Here is a 26,476-nt window from a genome sequence, read left to right on the forward strand (position 1 = left end):
TTATATACTTGTGTTAGGAATATTCAAACTATTTCTCTACTATTTTGAAATACTCATTTAGTTATGGTCAACCATAGTTATCCAACTATATATAGGACATTAGACGTTATTCCTCCTATTCATCTGCATTCATGTACTGGTTAAACATCCTTCTCCATTTCCCTCCTCAGAGCCTTCCTAGGCTCTCATAATCATTCTTCTAAATAGTTATTTTTAAAGTATATATTTTAACAAAATGTAAAAATCTTAGACAAGTGTTTCAATAATAAAAGCCTGAATTCTGTCCAGGCATGGTGGTGCATGCCTGTAATCCCAGCACTCAGGAGGCTGAGCCAGGATGATCACTCCATGTTCAAGGCCAGCCTGAGCTACATAGTGAGTTTAGGGCCAGCCTGAACTACATAGCAAGAGCCTGTCTCAAAAAAAGCCCACCTGAGTTCTGGAGCCAGACCAAGTCATGTCACTTGCTTATCGGTTGGAGTTAAGAATACCTCCCTCAAGGAGTTGTTTGGAAGATTGTATAATTGAATGCATGTACATCTCTGGGGAAAATGCTTGTTATAGATTGAACACAGAATAAATAATATTATCCAATAAACTTTTATAATAATAAAAAGTCTGATGAGGATAAGTAGAGCTTATTAATCCCATTCATATAAATGAATCTTCCCCTTGGAATTTTAAATTGCCTTCTTTTTTTAGCATGTTAATATTTTATAGGTACAGGCAATTAAACTTCTGGTAAGGTGGCTGTTGGGTATGAAAAACAACCAGTCTAAATCTGCCAATTCAACTCTTCGCTTATTATCGGCGATGTTGGTTAGTGAGGGTGACCTGACAGAGCAAAAGAGGATCAGGTGAGATTTTTATGCCTTCCCAATTTCCTTAGCTCAGAAATTTTGGTAAGGGTTTACGTGGGATTTATTTACCTAATGTTGTAATTGCACTTTATGCTTTGAAATTAAATTTTACATGCTCACTTGGGGTTTATGTCCTTTAGAGTGCTTTTATTTTTAGAAGTTTTTCTTTGCTTCCAAAGACTCTGAACTACCAGTAAATTTTTAGTCATAATGACTATAGTGTCGTGTTACAGTTAACATCAACATCTGAATCAATTACACAAATACTTGTTGGATTTCTGTTCCACCAAACAATGTAATCAGCACCTGCTTTCATGGAACCTACCCTGTACTAAAGTGATAGAACAGGTGGAGAGACTTATGTACCATAAAAGTAATAAAATTCTCCCTCCTTCAAAGAAGGGAGAGGTGCAGCCTCCTGGCTGGGTGGATTGCATATATGCAAAAAAATAAAGCAAATTATTTTCTATTTCTACAAGTTTCAGTCTTCAAATCTGCAAAATTGTAGTCTCCTTTTCGTTTCTTTTAAAATAGAAACAAAGCTCAGCTGGGCCTGGTGGGACAAGCCTGTAATCCCAGCACTCGGGAGGCTGAGGGAGGAGAATCGCCACAAATTTGAGGCCAGTCTATACTATGTAGTGAGACCCTGTCTCAAGAAACCAAAAAAAAAAAAAACAAAAGGGGCTGGGGATTTAGCTCAGCGGCAAAGCGTCTGCCCGGCAAGCGCAAGGTCATGAGTTCGGTTCCCGGTACCGGAGAAAAACCAAAAAAAAAAAAAAAAACAAAAAAACCTCAATTTTTCAAGTTCCTTGTTTCTTTCAAATTCTTGATTTACTAGGAGCAAGCATACTAGCAAAGATACCTAAAGATTTATATTTGTGATATATTCGTACTTTATATTTTTGTTAGAGATTTAATCATTTCTGCATTCATTATTTATTGAACACTATTAGCTACCAGGTACTGTTATGTTATTATCTGAATTTTACTTGATTTTTGTTTTTGTTTTTTTGAGGCAGAGCTTCATTATGTACTCCAGGCTGGCCTTGAACTCATGGCAGTTGACCAGCCTCAGCCTCCTGAATGGGAGGATTACAGGCATGTTGCCACCACACTCAGGTTTTGTTTTTGTTTTTGTTTTTCGGCACTGGAGTTGAACCCAGGACCCTCACACTGAGCTATATCATCAGACTTTTTTTTTAGGTAGGGTATTCCTAAATTGCTCCAAGTGGGCTGAAACTTGCAATCCTCCTGCCTTAGCTGTGCTCAACTAGTTTTATTTTTGCAGTGTTGAATGTCTCTGGGTAGCCCAGGGCCTCTTGCTTACCAGACAAGCATTCACCTACTCAGCAACTTCCCAGCCCTGAGAAATGTTTAACGTTACTAATACCTCTCTTGTGTTAGCAAATGTGTGTTGGAGCGGGGGGAGTTCATCTGTTTTTGCTCAGTGGAATCAGGAAAAGGGTTTCATTTTTCTGAGTGCAAGATGTGTATTCATCTGCAGGGACAGAGTGATTTATACCTGTAATCACACCTACTTGGAAGTCTAGGCAGATTGTAAGTTTGAGGCCAGCCCTGAAAATTTAGTAAGTCTGTGTCTCAAAAGAAAAAGATAGAAAGGGCTGGAGATGTAGCTCAGTGGTAGCGCTCTTGCCTAGCATACATGAGGCATAGGTTCAATCCCTATCACTGCAAAAAAAATTTTTTTCATTTTTAAATGTGATTTTGGGCTCATTATTTGGGAAATAATAAAAGAATCATGAAAATACATACACAAACATGTTCTTCCCAATATTTTTTACCACAGAATGTTGGGAAATTTTAATTATGGAATATAAGGTTGGATCATTTGATCTTAATTCAATCTTATACATGTCATGACATTAGCTTGAACTCTGAAAAACTCATACAACTCCACATCCAAGCTGGGTAAATTTCCATAAAACACTTCTCTAAGCCACAGTTCCTTCCTCTGTAAGAGTGAAAATGAAACGATAGAAAGCCTGGACGGTACTTCAGTACTGCTTGGCCCAGAGTAGGCACTCGTAATTGCTGTTGTTTACTTTCCTGATACTTCGACTGCAGAAGCCATTGAGAGTCCCTCATTGTTATCAGTGTTCACTTTAATCCAGTTATCTCACAGCACCTTTTTGGCTCCATTTGTGTGCTAAGCAAACTTTCCAGTCATTCTTCCCCATTTCCTAGTCTTCAAAACACAGAGCCATGCTATGTTCCACATAGAACTTGAAGTAGGAAAACTGCATTCTTTCATGCCCATTTGCTGTCACATGTTACCATTTTTAGGTCATGTAAGTTTATGATGTGAGGTGTGTGCCAAGGCCACTTAGGTACCCTTTGAAAACTTCATGTCATGGAAGGAAGTCAGCCCAGAAACTAAATCAAAACTCAGTATCCTTTTCTTTTAGGTGTTTTTCTGACAGTGCTTCCCTCCTGACTACTTCCCTGCCATTTTATCAAACATGTGTAGGATTAAACTAGATTTTTGTTCTGTGTGTATGTATATATATTCATAAAAATGTAGAAAATCAAACAAAATTTTTTAAAAATTAAAAATGTAAAGAAGTAATGTATATTAGGTGATTTCTAATTCTTTGGCTTTTCCCCCCCTTTTTTAAAATCAAATTTTCAGCGAGGCGTGGTGGCGCACGCCTGTAATCCCAGCATTTGGGCAGGAGGATCATTCCAAGTTCGAGGCCAGCCTGGGCTACAAAGTGAGTTCAAGGCCAGCCTGAACTGCATAGGGAGACCCTGTCTCAAAAAGAAAAAAAAGAGTAATAATAAAATAAAATAAAATAAAAATTTAAAAAATCAAGTTTTGTACAGAGTATGCGTTCTTGAGATGAGGGATCCAGATTGCAATGTAACTGCTCTTCACAGCATTGCAGCTGTTTGGTAACAAGAGTAAGCATAGTTGTTTGGCTGTGACACAGATCAGGCTTTATTTCTCATCAGAGCATGACTAGAAATGAAGGTCAGTAATTTTATTATCAGCAATTCAGAATGAATTGAACGATTTTCCCTGCTAAGTTTGTGAACTCAAAACAGTAACTTTGTCGTATTTCCACATTACGCTATTTAAGCATAAATTATACCTGATGGATTCAAAGCGGGATCAGAAGACCGGGCATGGTAGTACATAGACATCTGTAATCCAAACTACACAGGAGGCTAAAGCAGGAGGGTGACAAGTTTGAGACCAGCTTAGGCAATTTAGTGAAACTCTGTCTCAAACTAAATAAATAAGGCTGAGTATGTAGCTTAGCACTTTCTGGGTTCAATTCCCAGACCCCTTACCCCCAAATAAAAGGATCAGAGCATTGTTATATGTGATAATGGTTCTAGGAAATGTTTATTTCTTTTTTGTTTGTTTATAGTAAATCTGATATGTCTCGCTTGCGATTAGCTGCTGGTAGTGCCATAATGAAGCTTGCTCAGGAACCTTGTTACCATGAAATTATTACTCCAGAACAGTTTCAGCTCTGTGCACTTGTTATTAATGTAAGTATTTTGTGAAATACTTGTCCTCAAATTTAAATCCAGGGCCGGGGATATAGTTCAGTGGCACACTGCCTGCCTGGCAAGTGTGAGGTCATGAGTTTGATTCCTGGTACCAAAAATAAAAGATTTTACAGAATTAAATCCATTTATTTTTCTGAGTTTTGAGATCCACTCCATATGCTCTAAAGATACTGCTATTACTTATTTAAATATCTCTCAAATATTAAATAATTTATTTCCCCAATATAATTATTATTTTAAAAAATAAAGAAGACATTTAAAATACTTAAGACTTTAAATATTTGCCAATTTTAAGTATTTTTGTGCTGCTATAGGATGAGTGCTACCAAGTAAGGCAGATATTTGCTCAGAAGCTGCATAAGGCACTTGTGAAGCTACTGCTCCCGCTGGAGTATATGGCAATCTTTGCCTTGTGTGCCAAAGATCCTGTGAAGGAGAGGAGAGCACATGCACGGCAGTGTTTGCTAAAAAACATCAGTATAAGAAGAGAGTACATTAAGCAAAACCCTATGGCTACTGGTAAGGAACTGACAGTTTCACTTGTGCATGTTTATCTTGTCAGTGTATCAGTTTTTTGAGGGGAGGTCATATATTTCTATTATAGTTTATGATAAAACTGGTAGTTTTACAGAGTGCTATTATTGTAGTTACAATTAGTTTAAAAACCACTGTCCTGAATTTTGAGTCTTATTAATTTATATAACAAAGTGTTTATGTGATTGCATTTTTCTTAGCCATATAATTTGAACATATTGCTCAGAGTAAAGTGTTACCTTTATAATCTTTCAAATGTCTTTAAGTTTTAGTATCTTTGAAAGTTGACGTACAAGTATTTCAATAGTATCATCTAGATATTATGTTGCCTCTAATTTGGAAATAATTGAAAAAAAAAAGGAAACTGAAGTTGTTAGAACTCAAACCTAGGAAGGGATTTATAAAAACTGTTATAAAGCCAGGCATGGTGGCGCATGCTTGTAATCCCAGCCCTTGGGAGGCTGAGGCAGGAAGATTGCTGTGAGTTCAAGGCCAGCCTGAACTACATATTGAGACCCTGTCTCAAAAAATTAAATTAAAAATAAAGCTATTATAGTGTTGTTGATCATGGTATTTTCACTGTAGAAAAATTGTTGTCGCTGTTGCCTGAATATGTAGTTCCATACATGATTCACCTGCTTGCGCATGATCCAGATTTTACAAGATCACAGGATGTTGATCAGCTTCGTGATATCAAAGAGTAAGTCTTAACATTTTTTCAAGAATTCCACCCATTGTTTTTACTTTTAAAAAATACTATTTTTCATATTGTACTTCCCATTAGAATAAAATTATTTTTGTTTTTATTCATTCATTGTAAAATTGTGTCATCTTTTAAAATTGTTCCCATCTAACTAGCCCTTTTCAATTGTTCTGTTTTTTATTTGTGTGCAGTTACTTAACTGTCTTGTTTGCAATAGGTTAGTTTGGTTATTTTAATTTTTATGTGGTATCATTCTTGCTTATGTTAAAGTGAGCATCAGTTAGAATATTTAAAAACTCAAGAAACAAAAATGTGCCCTTGGTCTAAGGATGAAGGTCAGGGTAGGCATTTGCCTGGCATGTGTGAGGCACTGGGAAAACAGTTATACTCATCTTCACATGTATCTGAAAGGTACTGCATTAGTCAGCACAGTGGCTCATGCTTGTGTCTTACTTGGGGCACTGAAGCCGGAGGGTTGTGAGTTCAAGTCCTACCAAGACAACTTAATGAGACTCTCTTGCAAAATACAAGGCTCAGGATATAGTTCATACAAGGTTCTTGGTTCAGTTCCCCACTCAGTATGGCCAAATAAAAAGAAAAAAGAATAGTACCTTAAAAATATGCCCATACATGAAATATTTTGTGGCAAGACAAAACACTTAATGCGTAGAAGTTGCCATATAGTGCAGTTGTACAAGAGTAACAGAGTGAGGATTGTCTACAGATGACCTCTAAGAAACCTGAGAGTAAGCCTGGTGTGATGGTGCACACCTGTAATCCCAGCACTCGGGAGGCTGAGGCAGGAGGATTGGTTTGAGTTCGAGACCAGCCTTGGCTACAAAGTGAGCTCAAGACCAGCCTGAACTGCATAGCGAGACCCTGTCTCAAAAAGATGAAAAAAAAATAAAATAAAATAAAATAAAATAAAATAAAATTTAAAAAAAAGAAAGAAACCTAAGAGCAGTATTTACATTCCTGCCTCATTGCTGATACTTTAGCATATATTTTGTTAGAATTTTCTGTGCCGGACATAAGTCTTATTCCTAAACAGTTATAGGTCAAACACTTTAAGTCTACGGTTTTGAAAAATGTTTTAGAACTTTTTTATTCACTAAATATATATATAATTTTAAACCCGTATTCTTAGGTTTCAGCAGACTTAAGTTTTACTCCCAGTATTTTGATTCAGAATTTTTTGGGCTATGGGGAGAGGCACAAATCTGTAATCTCAGCTACTATACTTAGGCTAAGGTGGAGAATTGCAAGTTCAAGGCCAAACTAGAAAACTTAGTGGGACTCTGTCTTAAAACAAAATTTACAAGGACCTGGGGGTGTAGCTCAGTGGTGATTTGCTTGCCTGTATGCTCAAGGTCCTGGGTCCAAACTCTAGAACCATACCTCTACCCATCCCCCTCAAAAAAACCAAAACTTAATTGGCCTTCATTTGACTTTTCTGTAAAATGCATATTTTGAAATAATTCTAATATTTTATTTTATAAATTTTTATGTTTATACTTACTTGAAAATCCTGTTGCTTGCTTAGAAAACAATTTTTATTTAGAGATATTCCAGAAAATACTTGCATGACATAATAAAGTGATATATGTATTTGCCTAGAATACAAGCTCTGTGTTTGGCAACATTTTAGCTATATGTAAATTGCTAGGCAAGCTGAAGATGTAGCTCAGTGGTGGAACATCTGCCTAGCATGTATAAGGTTTTAAGTTCAGTCCTTCAATCCTCAGTACCCCCCCCCACACACACACACACACACAGAGAAAATAATAATTTTTATTTTTTTAAAATGCAAGGCAAGCTAGGGATTGAGCACTGGGGATCAGTGCACGCATTCTACCACTGAGCCACATCCCTAGCCCTTTTTTACTGTGAGACAAGGGTTTTGCTGGTTGCCCTGGCAAGATTTCTCCTCGAAATGTACCTCTTCCTCCCTCAGTGCTAGGATTACAAGTGTGTATCAGTGAGCTCAGGTTATAGAAATTATTTATATAGTTGGATGTTAATTCCTTATCAGGTATATTATTTCACTTTGTTTTTGGTTTTGTTTTTTTTGTAGTATTAAGGATTGAACCCAGGGCCTGCTCACTGAGCTATATCTCAAACCTATTTTTAATTTTAGTCACTAAATTGGCCAGGCTGGGCTTATGCTTGTGATCCTGCTATCTCAGCCTTCTAGAGAGCTGGAATTACAGCAACTTAGTGAGATGCTATAACAAAATTTTACAAAATGAAAGACTTTGGGGTGTAAGTTAGTAAGAAGGCCATGGATTTGGTAATACCAGAAAAAAAAAAAAAAAAAGAAAAACTACATTTTGAGTTAAATTGGTTTAGTTAATTTTTTAAATAATATTACATAAAGCTTCAGGCTCTTTTTTTCTTTCTTGTGAATATCTAGTTTTTCTAGCACCATCGGTTGAAGAGATGATTTTATCCCCCAAACACTGGTCTCGATACCTTTGTCAAAAATTAGGTGTCTAAACCCTAGGTGTGGTGGGATAAGCCTGTATTCCCAGTGGCTTGGGAGGCAAAGGCAGGAGGTTTACAAATTCCTAAGCAATTTAGCAAGATGCTATCCCAAAATAAAAAATAAAATAGGCTAGGGATGTAGCAGGGGGAAGGCCATGGGTTCAATCCCTAGAATCAACCCCCCCCCCCCGCAAAAAAAATTACATATACATCAGATTTTTTGGCCATATGTGAAAGAATTGATTTCCCAGTTCTCAGCTCTGTTCAGGCTCTTTATATGACTGTGTACCGTCTGACACTGTTTGACGTGTAGGTTTGTAGTATCTGAAAATTAGAAAGTATGGTGCTTCTGCTTTTATCTTTTCTCAAGATCGTTTTCTTTTTTATGAATTTTTAGGGTTACATTTTTTTCATTTCTGCCAAAATTGAGATTTAATGGAGACAGCATTTAATCTTTGAGTATTAGTACTATAAATTTTAAATCTTCCAATTAATTAATACAGGATGTCTTTTCTTTCACTTAGCTCTTTTAAGTACAAGAGAATGAAGCAGGCAGGACCTTTGCTCTGAGCTACAGCCTCAGCCCTACATTTTATTTTAAGACAGGGTCTCACTAAGGTGATAAGCTGGACTCAGACCTGGAATCCGCCTGCCTCAGACTCCCAGAGTGCTGGGATTATAGCATGAGACCCCATGCCTGGTTTATATGTGGGTGTTCCCATGTTGAGGAAATCCTCTTCTGTGCCTAGTTTAAGTACTTGGTCACAAAGAAGTAAGCCTGGTTTCAGTTATGCCAAAACAGTGAACATTCACTGAAATATGTTTTCTATGGAAAGTCCAGTCTAGACAGCTTGGTGAAAAGATTTGGGAAAGAGAAAAATTAGCTTTGTGTGATACAGCAAGCAGAATACACAGCATTATGAGAACTTGGATACTCAAACGGATGGGTAAAAGATCAGTGATTATATTCTTGGGGCAGTGGTTGGTTTACATATGAGACATATCTCAAAGTTTTCAACATATTCTAAAAGGCAACTCTGATATCTGTATAGTGTGTTGTGTTTTTGGGGGGGTTTTTTGGTTGGTTGGTTGGTTGGTTGGTTGGTTTTTTCCAATACTGGGATTAGAACTCACGACCTTGCGCTTGCCAGGCAGGTGCTGTGCCGCTGAGCTAAATCCCTAGCCCCAAGTGTATTGTTTTTTGTTGTTTTGTAATATACATATTTCACTATCATACTTTGTTAAAACCTTTTAAAGAATTGAGTCTCTGATGCAATGAGAATGCTTCCTCACACTGTCCTGTAACTCAGAGTCATTCTAATGCAATAGTTCTAGTAACTCAATAGAATTCTGAATCCAAAGAATTAATGAAATGGTTTCAGTTTTCACATAAACAGAATTCCTTAAATTTGAATACAGTGTTGCCACCTTTGTCCAACATACAGCTCCTCATGTAAGCTTACTGTATTTGTGTTGTAGGGGCTAGGGATGTAGCTCAGTGGCATAAGCACCTGCCTGGCAAGTGCAAGGTTGTGAGTTCGGTCCCCGGTACCACAAAAAGAAAAAAAAACTCGTTATATTTGTGTTGGATATTTTTAATAAGAGGGTAAAATTAGGCCTAGTTTTAATCCTATCTTTTTCTCTAGTTCTATCTTTTTATCCCTGTGTCTGCAGACAGGTAGTGGAGAGGCTCTTTATCTGTAAAGTGAGGATTTTTACATACTCTTCATAGTTATAAAGTGCTTAGCTTAATGACGAATGGATAGGAAGTACTCATTGAATATTAACTTATTTTATTTGCTGCCTTTCCTATTCTCCATTATTTGTTCAACATTCTAGTAGCTATCTAGAGCTAACTGGAGTTAATAAGTCTTGTAGAAACTATCCACTTTTATTTGAACTATTCTAATTTTGTAAAGTATTTGCATATTGCTGTGTTAATAAAGCTGTAGTCCTTTTGTAAATCATCTTGATAATATTAAAAACAAATCCACCCTCAGATTTGTCAATTTAGGTTCCCCAAGTGATTCTAATGTTTAGCATGATTTGGGGTTCACTTTTACTTAGAAATTCAAATAGCCTAACTGTGACCTTTACGTGTGGTCTCCAGCTTACAAACATTCAAGTTGCAAACTTTCACAGGTGTGCTGTATAAGACACACTTTTTAAGATAAGAACAAATCTGACTTATAATCATTCTCCCGGAATGGAACTCATTCAAAGTCAGGGCCTTACTGTATTAATGACTTATACATTAATACATGGATAGCAACAAAAATGGTTTGAAATATAACTGTTGAGGTGAGTTGCTGATTACCTCACTCATCATCTTTGCGTTCGGTTCAGATGTGTATCTCAGCAGGATGACATATCAGTCATAAGCCTTCTATGTAACGTACATATAGTCCAAATGCCAGAGCTGTGCCAGATGCTGTGTGTTAGGGCACATTCCAATCATCCACATGTTCATTGAATATCTGTGTAAGCCTTTATGCACCTTATGAAACTGTCAAAATTGCTCCTGTTTTCATTTTTAATATATTATTTTGTGATTTAATTTTCTACCTGAGTATTATTGACAGAATAATAATTACTTTCAGCAATTAGTGTTTTCTTTATACTTTACTTTTATTGCGTGCAGACAACAAAATTTCCAATAAGGCATTTATTTCATTAAGCAAAATAAGCTAACATAGTCTCTTTGTCATGTTTACCATCTAGGTGCCTGTGGTTTATGCTTGAAGTTTTAATGACAAAGAATGAAAACAATAGCCATGCCTTTATGAAGAAGATGGCAGAAAACATTAAATTAACCAGAGATGCCCAGTCTCCAGATGAATCCAAGACAAATGAAGTAAGATGAGTATTCATGAGTATTCAGCCAGAAGATACTAAGATGTCAGAGGAAAAACATGTTGACTTGCTTATTTTTCCTGGCCATTACACAATAATTTAAATTGCAGCATGTCTATAAAACTGTACTTAGAGTTTTTATTAACTTATAGATTTTTTTTTTTTTTTTTGGGTCTTTTTGAGACAGGGTCTCACTGTGCAGTTCAGGCTGGCCTTGAGCTCACTTTTTAACCCAGGCTGGTCTCGAATTCACAATAGTCCTCCTGCCTTAGCCTCATAAGTGTAGGGATTACAGGTGTGCGCCACCACACCCAGCCATAAATGATCTTTTTGTTTTCTGTTTTATTTTAGGAATGTGTCACCCAGGCTGGCCTTGACCTCGTAGTAATTCCCCTACCTCACCCTTCCAAGTACTGGAAATATAGGTGTGCTCCACTACCCCGAGCTTGAATTTTGTCATTTTGGAAATCTTTAATAGTCTTACGAATGCTGGGCATGGTGACATGTGCCTAATCTCAGCACTGGAGAAGCTGAGGCAGGGGGATCACTGTAAGTTTAAGGCCAGTCTGAATTGCATAGTGAAACCCTGTCTCAAAAAAAAAAAATTCTGTCCAGGCATGATGGCACACGCCTATAATCCCAGCACTCGGGAGGCTAAAGCAGGAGGATCATTGTGAGTTTGCGATCAACCTGGGCTACAAAGGAAGCTCAAGGCCAGTGTAAGCTGCATAGCAAGAACCTGTCTCAAAAAGACCAAAAACAAAACAAAACAACAACAACAAAAAAACAGTTCTAAGAAAAGCAGTATAGGCCAGGTGGGGTGGCGCACACCGGTAATCACAGCATTCGGGATGCTGAAGCTGAGGCTATCGAAGAAGGATTGCCGAGAGTTCAAGACCAGCCTGGTTTTAATCCCCAAAGTATGCTGCCTTACCCACTTCTAATAGCAGAACAGAAAATGGATATGTTATTGGTTCATTTGTATTTCTAGTGCATACTTGGTATTCATGTTAAATTAAGGTTAGGGATATTTTGTCTTTCTCTTCCCTTTTCCCAGAAGCAATGCTAAACAGAAATAGGAATTGTTTAAGGAATAACCACATAGCATTCTTTTAACTTCCTTTAATTTATACTATACATTTGGTAGAGTTGATACTTGTGATTGTTTTGCAATTATGAAATGTACATATAACCTTTCCCTTCTTTTCTCTCTAGAAACTGTATACAGTATGTGATGTGGCTCTGTGCGTCATAAACAGTAAAAGTGCTCTGTGTAATGCAGATTCACCAAAGGAGCCAGTCCTCCCAATGAAGTTTTTCACCCAACCTGAAAAGGTAATTTTCTTCACCTTAGTTTTCTACCATAGCCTTTTACTATCAATCCTAGTGGCAGAGTTTAGATTGAGTATGGACTCAAAAAGTAACTCTAGGTTTTTCTTTAGGGTTGGGAGATTGTATTACAAAGCTCCAAATAGCATCATTCTTATGTAAGAGACTACAAAGCAAACTTTTTGTTGTTCTTACATTCTTTTGGGGCATTTTTAAAAGAAAGAAAAGTCTTTTGGGTTTTTTTGTTCTGTTTTGTTTTAGTTTTTGGTACTACAAATCTAACTCAAGACCTTGCGCTTGCCAGGCAGGTGCTGTGCCACTGAGCTGTATCTCTGGTCCTCTAGATTTTTGTCATTTTATAAAAATACCTAATATTTTTACAGACAAAAAAGGTTAAAAAAATATGCACTACCATATAAATGTAAATACATCCACGTATAAAATAAAATGTTAGTGTTGATGGAATCAGCCTTGGTGATTGATGGACAGACCTGGAATATTCAATACATGGTATTATTTATGAATATTCATATTCTGCTACATATTAGTGAACTAAGTCTTCTATGTAAGTAAATTTTCCACTTAACTGAAACCCTTTGAATTTTGCTAGCTAACCTGGATTTTAAAAAGCTTTTTAAGCCAGGCATGGTGGTGCACACCTGTAATCCCAGCACTCTTCTGGGAGGCTGAGGTAAGAGGATCGTTGTGAGTCGGAGACAAGCCTGGGCTAAAACGTGAACTCAAGGCCAGCCTGAGCTGCATAGCGAGACCCTGTATCAAAAAAGACGAAAAAATAAAATAAAATAAAATGCTTTTTAAAGATTTTTTTATTTGTACCCTGATTTTAGATGGGAGATTTATTTATAAAAGAATCCCAAATATTTTTAAATGGAAAGAACAGCAGTCAAAAGATATTTACACATGTTCATTCCTATAGATAGACATCAGTAACAATTTCCTTAGACAATTCTAAAAGAGAATTTCCAGGAAATAAAATTTCCTACTTTGAAGACCATACTTTGCTAAAAGTTTTGAACTGGTTTTCATTATTGATTTAGTATTCATCATTTACTTTGGCTTGCTTTTGAGTGGAATAATAAAGATTACAAAGATGTTTGCCCTCTTGCCAAGCCTGATAGCACACATTCTGTAATCCCAGCACTCAGGAGGATGAAGCAGGAAAATCTCGAGCTCAAGGCCGGCCTGGGCTGCATAGTGAGTTCAAGGCCAGCCTGGGCTGCATAATGAGACCCTGTCTCAAAAAACAGGACAGTATTTGCCCTCTGAACTGAATGTACTTATCCTTGTCAATATTCCTAAGTGAGCTCTTTAATTTACCTTTTCCCTATTGACAACTCAGGCTGTCATGACTGCCTCAGAATGTTCATAACATTTGCAGTACCATAAAGTATTAAATCGCTGTTTGTCCCTGTTCTTAAATGATCTCAAAGAACAGAGTTTTTTGTTTTGGTACCTGTAACTCTTAATGTTTTTAGTCTTCTTAATAATAACTTAGGTTTTTCTGTTTTAAGTATGTAACCTTTCCTTATTTTTTTATAACATTTTACATAAATTCAAACACCAGAACATCAGGTTTGTTAAGGTAATGAACTTGGTGGTGATGGTACATCCTCAGAAGTAAAATGAATGAACTTTGGTAGCCAGGCCTTGTAACATTTATTTTAGCGTCATGAAAACCTTTGCCCAAAAGAAATATTTTTTTTTGAGATGGGGTCTTGCTATGTAGTTCAGGCTGGCTTTGACCTACTATGTAGCCCAGGCTGGCCTCAAAATTATGGCAATCCTCCTGTCTCAGCCTCCCAAGTGATGGGATTACAGGTGCTGCCACACCCAATTTATTGAACTATAATTCGCCAGGTAGGTGCTTGTGCCGCTGAGCTATATCCCCTGCCCTCTCCTTGAACTATATTTTTATGGTATATTTACTTTTATAATTTGAAGAGTATGTTTACTCATGGTTTTAAAAAACAAAATATTTTTATATAGGGTAACACCTTTAAAAAATTTTTTTTAAAGGTACTGAGGATTGAACCCAGGGTCTTGTGCATGCTTGTGCTCTACCACTAAGCTACATCCCTTCTTCTCCCACTCCATCCCCCTTGACATAAGGTCTTGCTATATAGTTCAGGCTGGCCTGGAACTCACTATATAGTCCAGGCTGGTGTCAAACTCACAGCAGCCATCCTTATGCCTCAGCCTCCCGAGTGCTGGGATTACAGGTGTGTGCCACCACACCTAGCCAAATATTATTTTGAAACAGGCTCTGCTAAATTGCCTGGACTGGCCTCAAATTTGTAATCCTTCATTTTAGCCTGCCAAGTAGCTGGGTTATGTTCATATACCACCACCTCTGGTTGGTTGGTTCTTCCCTCCCCTCCCTTCCTTATGTGGATAATTCCCTTGAGATCATTGTGGACTTCTTTAATGAATATTAAGTGCTTCATGTAGTAGCATAGTGTACCATTTTTGCTATTTTAAAAGCCCCAAAGAAGTAAATTTTATAACAGTAAAAGAGGTGAAAGTAACTTAATAAACTGGAGACTGCTTGCACTAAGCCATATGAAAAATACAGTGTGCATTTTTTAACATGTAGGGAATTCAGCTCTCATTTGTCTGGGACTTGAGATGTTATAAATTAGCACAAATATAACTTACTGCAAAGTACAATGTCTCATAAGTCATTTGCATAGTATGTTTGATTTGGTTTTATTTTTGTTTTTCAATAGGACTTCTGTAATGACAAGAGTTATATTTCAGAAGAGACAAGAGTACTTCTGTTAACAGGAAAGGTATTCTGTACTTGGGTTTGAGATTTTAGTTTTTTATATACATTACTTCTATTAAATGAGCCCAAGATTTTATACTTCCTGTTTAAGGATTAAATTGTGAATTTTTAGCATCTGTTGCCAAGTTTTGTACCATGACCCACTCTTCATGAATTGCTACTATGTATTCACTTCAGTAATTATAAGTTCCTAATCTAACCTAGTCACAGTTCACAAAGGTTTTCCTGGAAGGTGCTGTCATAAGCTTAGATATAGAAGATAAAAAAATTTTAAGCTGGGCGTGGTGGTGCACACCTGTAATCCCAGCACTCAGGAGGCTGAGGCAGGAAGATGGTTGGGAGTTTGAGGCGAGCCTGAGCTACAAACTGAGCTCAAGGCTAGCCTGAACTGCATAGGGAGACCCTGTCTCAAAAAGAGATCAAAAAAAATTTTTTTAAATACTAATGAGTTAGAAAATTTATATTGCTGGTTGTTAATTATTTTGTTTTTGTCTCATTTCTCCTTTTTTTGCAGGATTGGGCATTGAGCACAGTGGTAGTCTATCACTGAGCTGTGCCCCCAACTCTTTATTCTGATACAAGGTCTAAGTTGCCCAGGCTGGCCTCAAACTTGCGATCTTCCTGCCTCAGCCTCCCTAGTAATTGATGTAAAGGTCACAGGCAAACACTGCGACATGTGCCTTGACATTAAAAGTAATTTGATGAGACAAACCAAAAAAAGAGATTTAATCTTTGATAAAAATTCTAGACCATTACTACATACATTTAATAATTTGTTTATGAAGCAATTTGGAGCAGTTTTTGTCTTAATTAAGCAATAAGAGCAGAACAAGGCAGTCAGTACACATCTATAGTCTCAGCTACTTAGGAAGCTGAACCAGGAGTATCACTTGAGTCCACAAGTTCAAGACTAGCTTGAGCAATATAGCAAAGTCCTGCTCAAAGAAAAGAGAAAAACAAAAAAGGAATAACAGTGATTAAATAATACAGAAAGTAGTTATTGCCTTGTTGTTGTTGTTTTTAAGGACAGGGTCTTACTATGTACGCAGTTCAGGCTGGCCTTGAACTCAGTGATCCTCCTCCCTCAGTCTCCCCAGTGCTGGGATTACAGGCGGGCAGCGGCATCCTGGCTGCCTTGTTATTATTAAGTACAAGTCATACTTTAGATGTTGAATTTCAGTAAGGCAACCTAGTGCGTTTTTACAGAATTATCATTTCTAATATATTTATGATTTTAATTTTCCAAGGGTATAGGTCACTTGGTTTTGGCTAAAGAGTATCTCTTATATGTATCCCTTTCATTAAGGTATAAAATAACATGTTTGTGTGATTTTCTTCTCCTTTTTTTTTTTTAGCCAAAGCCTACTGGAGTACTAGGTGCAGTAAACAAGCCTTTATCGGCAACCGGAAGGAAACCCTATGTCAGAAGCACCGGCACTGAGACCGGAAGCAGTATCAGTGTGAATTCAGAACTGAACTCCTCAACAGGAAATCGAGCAAGGCAATTTTTTTCTCTAATTTTTTTTTTCTCTCATTACTTGGTTTATCTTTCAGTTTATTCCTAAAGCTGTATGATAAAATGGATGTGTATTTTCTTTAAAGTGTTTTAAGCACAAAACAGTACTAATGAATTTTAGTGTTGTTTAATTTGTGTGTAGGCCTGGGGATCAAACCTAGGGCTTTCTGCGTGCTAGACAAGTGCTCTACCACTGAGCTACATGGTCAGCCTAAATTTTAGTATTTCTAATGATAAGAACCAAGAATGTACTCATTTTGAAATCATACAGCATTCTAAGTGCATAGAAAAGTTAACGGAAAAAAGGTTAAAGGTATATAGCTCAGATTATGGTTCTGAGTTCAATCCCCAGCATCACACAGGTTAATGTTATCAAAAGGAGACAGGGTTGATGGTGCATGCCTGTAATACCAGCACGTGAGAGGCTGAAGCAGGAGAGTCACAGTTTTAAGGCCAGCCTGGACTTATCTCACTTTGAAAAACAAAAACCTTTCCAGCTGACTCTACTACCAAGATACTAGATATTGAGATGTAAAGATTAAAAAAAATTTGGATTTTTTTTTTTATTATTATTATTTGTATCATGGGACCCAGGTCCTCACATGGACTAGGCAAGTATTCTACTACAGAGGTATATTCTTAGCTATAAAGATTTTATTCTTTCCGTGAAATCTTGGGGTTTTTGAGACAGCTCTCACTACGTGGTTCAGGCTGGCCTTGAACTCGCTGTGTGGCCCAGGACTTGCAGCGATCCTCCTGCCTCCATCTCCAAGTGTTGGGACTACAAAGGTACACTGCCACCTCCGACCTTACCCATGAAATGCTACGGATAAACTAAACAAGTAATGTCCAAATGGTATTTAGCACTAGAATTCCAAATACAAAATAAAGCACAGTAGCTGTGGTTTACAGAGATGATGGGGATTCAGGCACCCAATGATCTTTTCTCCTCACAGCCCCTCCTTTTCAGATCATGACAAATACTGAATGACTCTGCCCTACTGTGACCTATAGTTTTGTTAGGTTCCCTACCCCCAAGAGATAAGGCTTAGAATAACGGTGCTGTTTTGTTTGTCGAATCTTTTTGTCAGGTGGTTTTAGGCAGTAATGTCTGTCTGACACTCTTAAAGTTAAATGGAAATGAATCACATGCTATAATTAAGCCATATTTGTAACCTTGTTACTTGGTGGGGTTTCTCAGCCAACTTCAGCCTTTCCTTATTGGTAGAGTGAAAAGGTGAATTTGGCCTTCATGTGGTGAAATACAGAACTTGGCCTTCATGTGATTTATTTTTCCTTACTAGGGAACAGAGTTCAGAGACAGCAGAGACTGGAGTTAGTGAAAATGAGGAGAACCCTGTGAGAATTATTTCTGTCACACCTGTAAAGAATATTGAGCCGGTAAAGAATAAGGTAAATTTTTATTTGTCTCTCTGTTTCCTGGTGCTGGAGATCAAACTTCAGGGCCTAAATGCATGCTACCACTGAGCTGTATTCCCGAGCCCAAGTTCAAGCCTTAACATGTAGATTTCTCCCCTAAAGATTCATACTACAGCTCCATGGCAGGGGTGAGAAACTCATAGCCAACAAGTAGTGAATATTCTGCTTCCTGCTCTCCAAAAAATGACTCTGCCTGCATGCACTCACCTCACTTCTAAGTGTATGGACTTCCTGCAGGGCCTTCCAGCACCTTGGAAAAGTGGGGTTGAGAGGGTTTAAGATCTTGCTTTTAAAAGTTCATGCATTCCTGGGGCTGGGGATTTAGCTCAGTGGCACAGCACCTGCCTGGCAAGCGCAAGGTCATGAGTTCGATTCCCGGTACCGGAAAAAAAGCCAAAAAAAAAAAAAAAATGTTCATGCATTCCTGCCCAGAAGTCAGCCCTCCGTTTTGTGCTCTTCAGAGGTAAAATTGTATGACTTAGAATTTATAAGTATGCTTGAGTTTTTATTTAACAGCTCCCTTCTTTGCTGTCGACCTTTAAACTGTGACATCCAGTTTTCTAACAGTTTCATGGCAGGAGAGAAAGAAGTGCAGCTTAACTATAGGAGAATCAGGCAGAACTGATTTGGAGTCCTGGCTCTGTACTGACCTGGGCGGATTCCTTGGCCTCTAAACTATCATTCAGCGTAGAGTGAAGTTGATAACTTTTCTCTATAGGAATGGCTTGAGACGCTAAATTATTTCTTTTCCCATGGAAATCATACAGCTGACATGTTTATCTTTTTATTGCCTGTCTTATATTTATGGTAGTCATCAAATGTTTTAGCTATTACTCTCAGATAGACTAGCTTCATTTTTCCTATCCATCCCTAATAATCTGTGTGCAGACTGAATAGAGAAGATACATTTTAGGTCAGTCTCTTAATTATCCAAACTTTTGTTACTTGCTATCCAAAACAGGATATGTTAATGGATTCAGGTAACAGGGTACCTCTTGCTATCAAAATTTCTGGACTCCAGGAACCAACAGACTTTAATATGGTGGCTCTTTGTGTAGAGTTAAGTAGGCTCGATGTAAACACACTTAGGTACAAAAGTGTCTATTTCTACAATAATAGAGTTACACATACTTATAAAGGATATTAAGTAGTGGTGCATTTGCTGAATCACAGTGCTTAGCTGGTTCAACCAATCATCTGTAACCTTTTTAGCCTCATATTTTGGCTTTGGGTTTTTTGTGGGTTTTTTTGTTTTTTGTTTTTTGTTTTGTTTTTTCTCCGGTACCAGGAACCGAACTCATGACCTTGCGCTTGCCAGGCAAGCGCTTTGCCGCTGAGCTAAATCCCCAGCCCTTGTGTTTTTTTTTTTTTAACCAGGAATCAAACTCGATCTTGTGCTTGCCAGGCAGGCGCCCCGCCTATATGTTGATGAATTAGACTTTTCTGTTCTTTGTATGTGTTGGTGAAGAGGGGCGTACTGGAGGTTGAACCCAGGGCTAGCACATGCTAAGCACATATTCTACCACTGAGCAACACCCACAGCCAAAGTAGACATTGAAATTGTAATTTCTCACAGGTCAAAATTCTACTTTGCTGTTGTTCTTGTTCTTGTTGTTTTAGTACTGCTGGGATTTTTTGTTTTTTGTTTTTAGGTGTTTTGGGGTACCAGAAATCACACTTGCCTTGCGCTTGCCAGGCAAGCCCTGTGCTGCTGAGCTACATCCCCGTCCCTGCTGGGGTTTATTTCGTATAGACATTCACCATAGGAAATTGATACATGTACATAGCACTTTAATCTTTTTATGTCCCCTCCCTTCAAAATTGTATTGTGTGATTGATTTTAAATATTACTCCAGCTGGGCATGGTGGCTCTGCCTGTAATCTCAGCACTCAGGGAGGCTGAGGCAGGAGGATCATTGCGAGTTCAAGGCCAACCTGAGCTGCATAGCGAGACCCTGTCTCAAAAAGACAAAAAAATAAAAAATAAATAAATTGAACCCTTAATTCAACTTTTTCATACTTCTAAAGAATGTTTCACTGATAACCTGATGAGACCTGGATTGTATTTTGACAAAAGTATGACATCTTCCCAATCAGTTAGTTCCCTGTAAGTTTATACAATAAATTCCAGGCTTACAACCAAGTTCCGTTTTGGGAAAATGTTCATAAGTCAGATTCATCCTTAAGTCCAACAAAGTGTGTCTTCCACACCTTTGACACAAACGTGCAGTGTAGATCACGTTGCACTTCCTAGCATTCCCTCCACAGCACCACTTTTTCTCTTATTCTGGACACCCTAGGCTCTGATTGAGCACTGTATACTACTGCACTCTGTCGCATTGTGCAGTAGCACACAGCAGCACAGCTGACAGTGTCCAGCAGACTCATGAGCTACAATGCCAGTTTGTTTGCATCTACGAATGTTTGTAATGCAAGGTCCATTCGTATCTGTGAAAGTTCTCAACTCACATGTTCATTGAGATGGGGGCTTACTGTATGGGCTTTTCCTTCCATATCTGACCCTCAGCCCAGCATACTAACAACAATATTTAAATCTAAGGGAGTAATATTTCTTTCTTTTTGCGGGGGTACCAGGAATTAAACTCAGGACCTCATGCTTGCCAGGCAGGCGCTGTGCCACTGAGCTACATCCCCAGCCCGGGAGGAATATTTCTTGACAACCAGTTTCTCAAAGAAACATATATGAACCACCTTACTAACTTCTGTATATCAAAACTATCCAGCAAATGAATGTGTGTGTTTACAAATGAGTACATTCTTTTCTCTTTTTCACTTTTATGAGAGAAATTATAATATGAAGGATATATAAGGGAAGTAGTTAAAAGAAGAATCAAGAAGCTGAGTGTAGCTGGGCGTGGTGGAATGCGCCTGTAATCCCAACACTTGGGAGACTGAGCCAGGAGGAACGCCATGAGTTTGAGGCCAGCCTGGACTACATGGCAAGACCTAGTCTCAAAGAAGAAGTTGAGAGTGAGCCTAGTGTGGTGGCGCATGCTGATAGCCCTAGCACTCTCTCAGGTTGAAGCAGAAGGATTGAGCTCAGCCTAAACAACATTAGCAAGGCTCTGTCTCAAAATAAAAATAAAAATGACGGAGAAAGTAGCTTACTGCAAAGGCCTTGGGTTCAATGTCTTCCACTTTTTTTTGTTAGGGAAAAAATAAAGAACCAAGATATATATGTACTAGACATAGTGGTGCACACCTGTAATCCCAGCACTCTAGAGGCTGAGGCAGGAGGATCATTGCGAGTTTGAGACCAGCCTGGGCTACAAACTGAGCTCAAGGCCAGCCTGAACTGCATAGCAAGACCCTGTCTCAAAAAGACCAAAAAACAAACAAAAAAAAAACAAAAAAACCCAAGATATATATGCATATACACGCCATGAATTCAGACAAGTGACAATGGCACTGTGATTCTTCTCAGTACCTAAGACAACTGGCTCCCTCTTCATTTGATTTGCAGATGAGCTCTTTTCATATACCCATAATTTTCACCAGTATGATCTTGTGTGTGACTTAAATGGTTTTTTCTTTAAACAGTTTGTTATATGTTCCTTTTTCTCTATAGTCTTGGCATTTTTACTTGTGTATACACATATTTTTTGTTTGCCAGCTTTTCCCACTACAAACAATAGTGTGGTAAATACTCTTTATGCGCATATACACTTACTGGCTCTAGTGGTACCTCAGTTCATGAACACTGTTGTTTGCAAACGTGGCGACTGGTGATGAACACTGCTGCAGGCATCTTTTTTGCACAAACATGGCCATTTTCCTTAGAATCATGGAATGAAATTTTTTGTGTAGTTTGGTTTTTTGAGGCAGGGTTCTCACTATATAGTTTAGGCTGGTCTTGAACTCATTTGTACCCCAGGCTGGCCTTGAACCCATGGCAATCCTGCCTCACCCTGCCAAGTGCTGGCATTACTTACAGGTGTGCAGCACTATACCCAGCTGGCACTTCATTTCTGTGGTCCAGGTTGCCTGCAGTGGAATTGCTGGGTCAAGGCATAAATGCAAATTTTAGGTGTTTCCACATTGGTTTCCTGGAAGGTTGAAACACTTAACATTTCTACCAACAGCTTATGAGAGTATTTTTTTAACAGACACACCAGTAACAGGTTTGAGTTACTTGAATTTTTTCAGTTTCAAGTATCAGGCACTAATGCTTTAGGGGTTTTTTGTTTGTTTGTTTCATTTTTGGGGGGGGGGGTTTGAATTGAACTCAGGACTTCTGCGCTTACCAGGCAGGCACTGTGCTGCTGAGCTATACCCCCGGCCCCATAATGCTTTAATTTTGTTGTTCTAATTCTTTAAGTGCTGGTGTGTTTGTTGAATATTTGAGTACACTCTTCTATAAATTGCCTGTTCATATTTTGTTCATTTTAAAATTCTCTGTCATAATCTAATTCAACTTTAAATGCTATAGTAGTTTCACCTGAATAACATTCTTGCTCCATTCCAATCAAATAGGTGTATAATACCAGCCGCAGTGTGGTCTTTTTAAAATATAATTTGGATTATGTTCACTCTCTGGTTAAATATTAATTTCTTTGGAAATTCCAGGCCAGCCTAGACTGTATCATGAGTTGAAGACCAGTGTCAACTACATAGTGAGACCCTGTCTTAAAAAAGCAAAAATTACTTCCTGTAGCACCAAAATAAAATGGATATTTCTTACCATGTAAGGCTTTAGCGAAACAGCCCATGCCCGCTTCTCGCACCTTCTGCCTGTTCCCATCGCTCCGTACAGTACAAATTCCCTCCGTCCGCAGAGCTCAGTCCTCTTCAGGTCCTTTATGCTCCTCCTCTGCCCAGAACTCACCACTGTGCAGGTGGCAGTGTCCTCTTTATTGGTGAATAATATTTTCGCCAAAAGGGCCAGCTAGAAATTGTTGCTTCCTTTGACTTTTTTTTTTTTTTTAAGATACTCAGTTCTTTAATCTATTACTTACCACATGGAGTAATCCATAAGTTTTTATCTTTTTAAAAATGAATCATCTCCCACAGTAACCTACCTGAGGACAGGAACCACATCTGTTTTGTCCCTCAGTCTATACCAACAACCACTACACCTAATGGGCTGCCAGTTAAATGAATATATTCCTACTTCAGACTTAATAGTATTAGTACTTGGGTATAGGGCCAGGGGTGAAGCTCAGTGAAAGAGTCCTTGCCTAACAAGCATAAGGCCCTGGTCTAGATCGCCAGCACCGTAGAAAATAAAATTAAAAATATTTGGTTGTGTTGTTTGTATGTCTTGTTTTGGTCTGAATTCTGTTTTTTCTTAAGATGACTTAAGCTGAGGCTTCACATTAAAGTAGACCCTAGAGCAGTGGTGTCAAACCTGTGGCACAGCACATATGTTGTTTTTCTTTTAAGACAAAAGATGTTAATATATGAGCTGTTTTTTCTATACTAAAATCTCAGTGTTCAGGTTTCTTGGTACTCTGTGATTAGTAAGTGGGTTTGGGTTGCAGTTTGGGCACTTGTCTCTAAAAGGTTCACCATCAGTGCTCTAGAGGAAAATAGTTTTTCTGACTTAAGTTCTTAATGTCTTGAGTTTTCATTTAAGTACATTTCCTTATAACATGACAGTTTATAACGTTCTTTCTCTAGTCATTCTGCAGATATTTTCTGCAAGCCAGGTGAAGTGGCATGCTCTTATAATCCCAGTACCCAGGAGGTTGAGGCAGGAGGATTGTTGTGAGTTCAAGACCAGCCTGGGCTACAAAGTGAGCTCAAGGCCAGCCTGAATTGCATAGCGAGACCCTGTCTCAAAAAGACCAAAACTATGTATATAATTTTTTTTTCCCCCTGCAACAAATGAAAACTAATTGACAAGACATAATATAATTCCTTGGATGATGATAATGTTGTTCTGTTTCCCTTTAATAAGAATTATACAAATTAAAACTAAAATGGATTCCTAGATATATATAATGGTCACTTTGACTCTGAACACCATTGTTTATCCTAAAGTTCAGTATGATAAAATGGAATTCTCTTACTTTGAACATTTTAGATGACCTGATATTAACCTAAATAAGAAAATGTTCAATAAGAGGGCTGGGGATTTAGGTCAGCAGCACAGTGCCTGCCTGGCAAGCGAAAGGTCATGAGTTTGATTCCCAGTACCGGAAAAAAACCAAAAAGAAAAAAAGAAAATGTTCAATAAAAAGTTCATAGTTGAAGACATAAAAAGAGACAAAGGTGTGAATGGAGTAAGGAATTGTGAGCCAGGCATGGGGCTCTATAGTGAACTGAAGGCAAGCTTGGACTACACAGTAAGACCTTGTCTCAAAAAAACAAAGGTACTGGAATGAGGAGTTAAAGAACTTCATATCACAGAACTATAAAGATTTATATCGAGCCAGGCATGGTGGCACACACACCTCTGTAACCCCAGAACTTGGAAGACTCAGGCAGGAGGATCTCTGCAAATTCAAGGTCTTCCTGAACTGCATAGCAAGACCCTGTCTCAAAAGAAAATATCATGAGGCTGGGAATGTAGCTTGATAGTAGGACAGTTACCTAGCACACATGAGACCATGGGTTCAATCCCCAGCACTGCCTATATATATATATAGGCACACACCCCCGAATTGTGAAAACATTTCTCAGCTGGACATGGTGCACACCAGTAATCCCAGTATTGGGGAGGCTGAGGCAGAAGGTTTGGTCCAAATTCAAGGCCATCCTAGACTACAAAGTGAATACTAGGCCAGCCTGAACTACACAGTGAAACCATCTCGAAAGACAAAAAGAAAACCCTTCTCTTTGGAAGAGATAACTTGTAGAGCACACCGTCAATAAAAAGGACTTTTTATTTTGGAAGGGGCACAACAGCAGAACAAGTGAATTTTCTAGATCTTGCATATACTGCCCTCATTAAAGCAGCATATATTTAGCATATTACATGAGCCACACAACAGGTAGGCAGGTGGGCACGGAAAGCAAGTAGGAGCTCAGCAGCAGTGAGAAGTCCTGGAATCCTGACTCCTTTGAGACTTTTAGAATATTCTTTTCTACTGCAGATCGTTGATTCTAAGGAATTTATGTTTACAAAACTGTTTGTGCTCTTTTAGGAAATTAATTCTGACCAAGCTACGCAAGGCAACATCAGCAGTGACCGAGGAAAGAAAAGAACAGTTCCAGCTGCTGGTGCAGAGAATATCCAACAAAAACCAGATGAGAAAATAGACGAATCAGGACCACCCGCCCCTTCCAAACCCAGGAGAGGACGTCGACCCAAGTCTGAGTCTCAGGGCAACACAACCAAAAATGATGACATAAACAAAGCCGCGAGCAAGGGAAGGAAGAGAGCTGCGGTGAGCCAGGAGAGCCCTGCGGGTCTGGAAGCCAGTAACGCCAAAGCACCCAAACTGCAAGACGGACCCAAAAAGGCAGCACCGACAGAGAGACAGATCGACCTGCAGAGGTAATGACACCTTCTCTGGAGTTTAGGACTGAGGTGTTTTGTTCTTTGTGTGTGCTGATCACCACAAACACCCCACACACTCAGCTATTTGGGAGTGAAAACTGCCCTTGGTTTTCCTGTTAAGATTATAATCTCCAGTTTAAAGACACTGGTTTGAAGATGGGACAAGCATGGTGATACACACTTGTAATCCCAGCACTCAGGAGGCTGAGGCAGGAGGATCACAATGAATTTGAGGCCAGCCTGCATGCATAGTGAGGCCCTATCTCAAAAACACGGCCCTCACCAAAAAAAACTGATTTGAAGAAATAACTTGTTTCTTTGTTATTAAATTTTTATATAGGGTATAGCAGTTTGCTACTGCTCTTTATTAGCAAAAAGCTTTATCTCTTGCTTGATGTCCTTCACATGGTTGGTTTATCCAGTACGAAAGGCTACGTTTTAGATACAGGGTCCTGGAATAGAAAAGGTAGTTGTGGGTTATGCACAAGTACATCGTGCTCTGTGCTTATTTTTGTTGTAGTTAATTCTGATATAGGTCAGCAGCTTACCTCTCCCCTATCTTCCCCAGTGGGACAACCTAACCTCACAGCTGCTTACTTTTAACCACTCTTAAACTAGAGTTTTAGGTTTTCTACCCTGTAACAGTGTCCCTCCAGTTGTAAACCTAAGCGGTGGGTCCTTCCATCCTTGGCCTGCAATTGGAACTTACCCTCTTTCCCTATACACCTACCCAACTGTCTGCCCAGAATCAGATTTGCAGCACCTGAGTTCCTTCTAGACAAGAATCACAGTTCTGATCAGTTCACCGCACCCCCATTATCTTGTCTACATGTTTTCCTTTGAAACCCAGTCCTTTGGCCAGGACCAACATACTTCTTCACTAATAAGATAGTATAATAATCCCCATCTTGAACATTGCCCAAAGAATTAAATGGGTCGATAAATA

The 26,476-nt window shown here is 38.5% G+C and overlaps 1 protein-coding gene across 1 annotated transcript in view; it reads left to right on the top strand.

Moving 5' to 3' along the window:
- Pds5a (PDS5 cohesin associated factor A) overlaps positions 1-26,476 on the top strand; it is a gene marked incomplete at its 5' end in the record, with an annotated part of 128,115 nt that overhangs the window by 92,621 nt on the left and 9,018 nt on the right. The window contains 10 exon segments of the mRNA XM_005391971.2: positions 721-857; positions 4,256-4,379; positions 4,715-4,919; positions 5,520-5,634; positions 10,843-10,975; positions 12,190-12,309; positions 15,051-15,113; positions 16,465-16,610; positions 17,930-18,038; positions 25,175-25,527. Coding sequence (XP_005392028.1) covers positions 721-857; positions 4,256-4,379; positions 4,715-4,919; positions 5,520-5,634; positions 10,843-10,975; positions 12,190-12,309; positions 15,051-15,113; positions 16,465-16,610; positions 17,930-18,038; positions 25,175-25,527 — 1,505 coding nt within the window.

This window comes from Chinchilla lanigera, unplaced genomic scaffold (genome assembly GCF_000276665.1).
Source record: "Chinchilla lanigera isolate Chin_1 unplaced genomic scaffold, ChiLan1.0 scaffold00042, whole genome shotgun sequence".
Taxonomy (NCBI): Eukaryota; Metazoa; Chordata; class Mammalia; order Rodentia; family Chinchillidae; genus Chinchilla; species Chinchilla lanigera.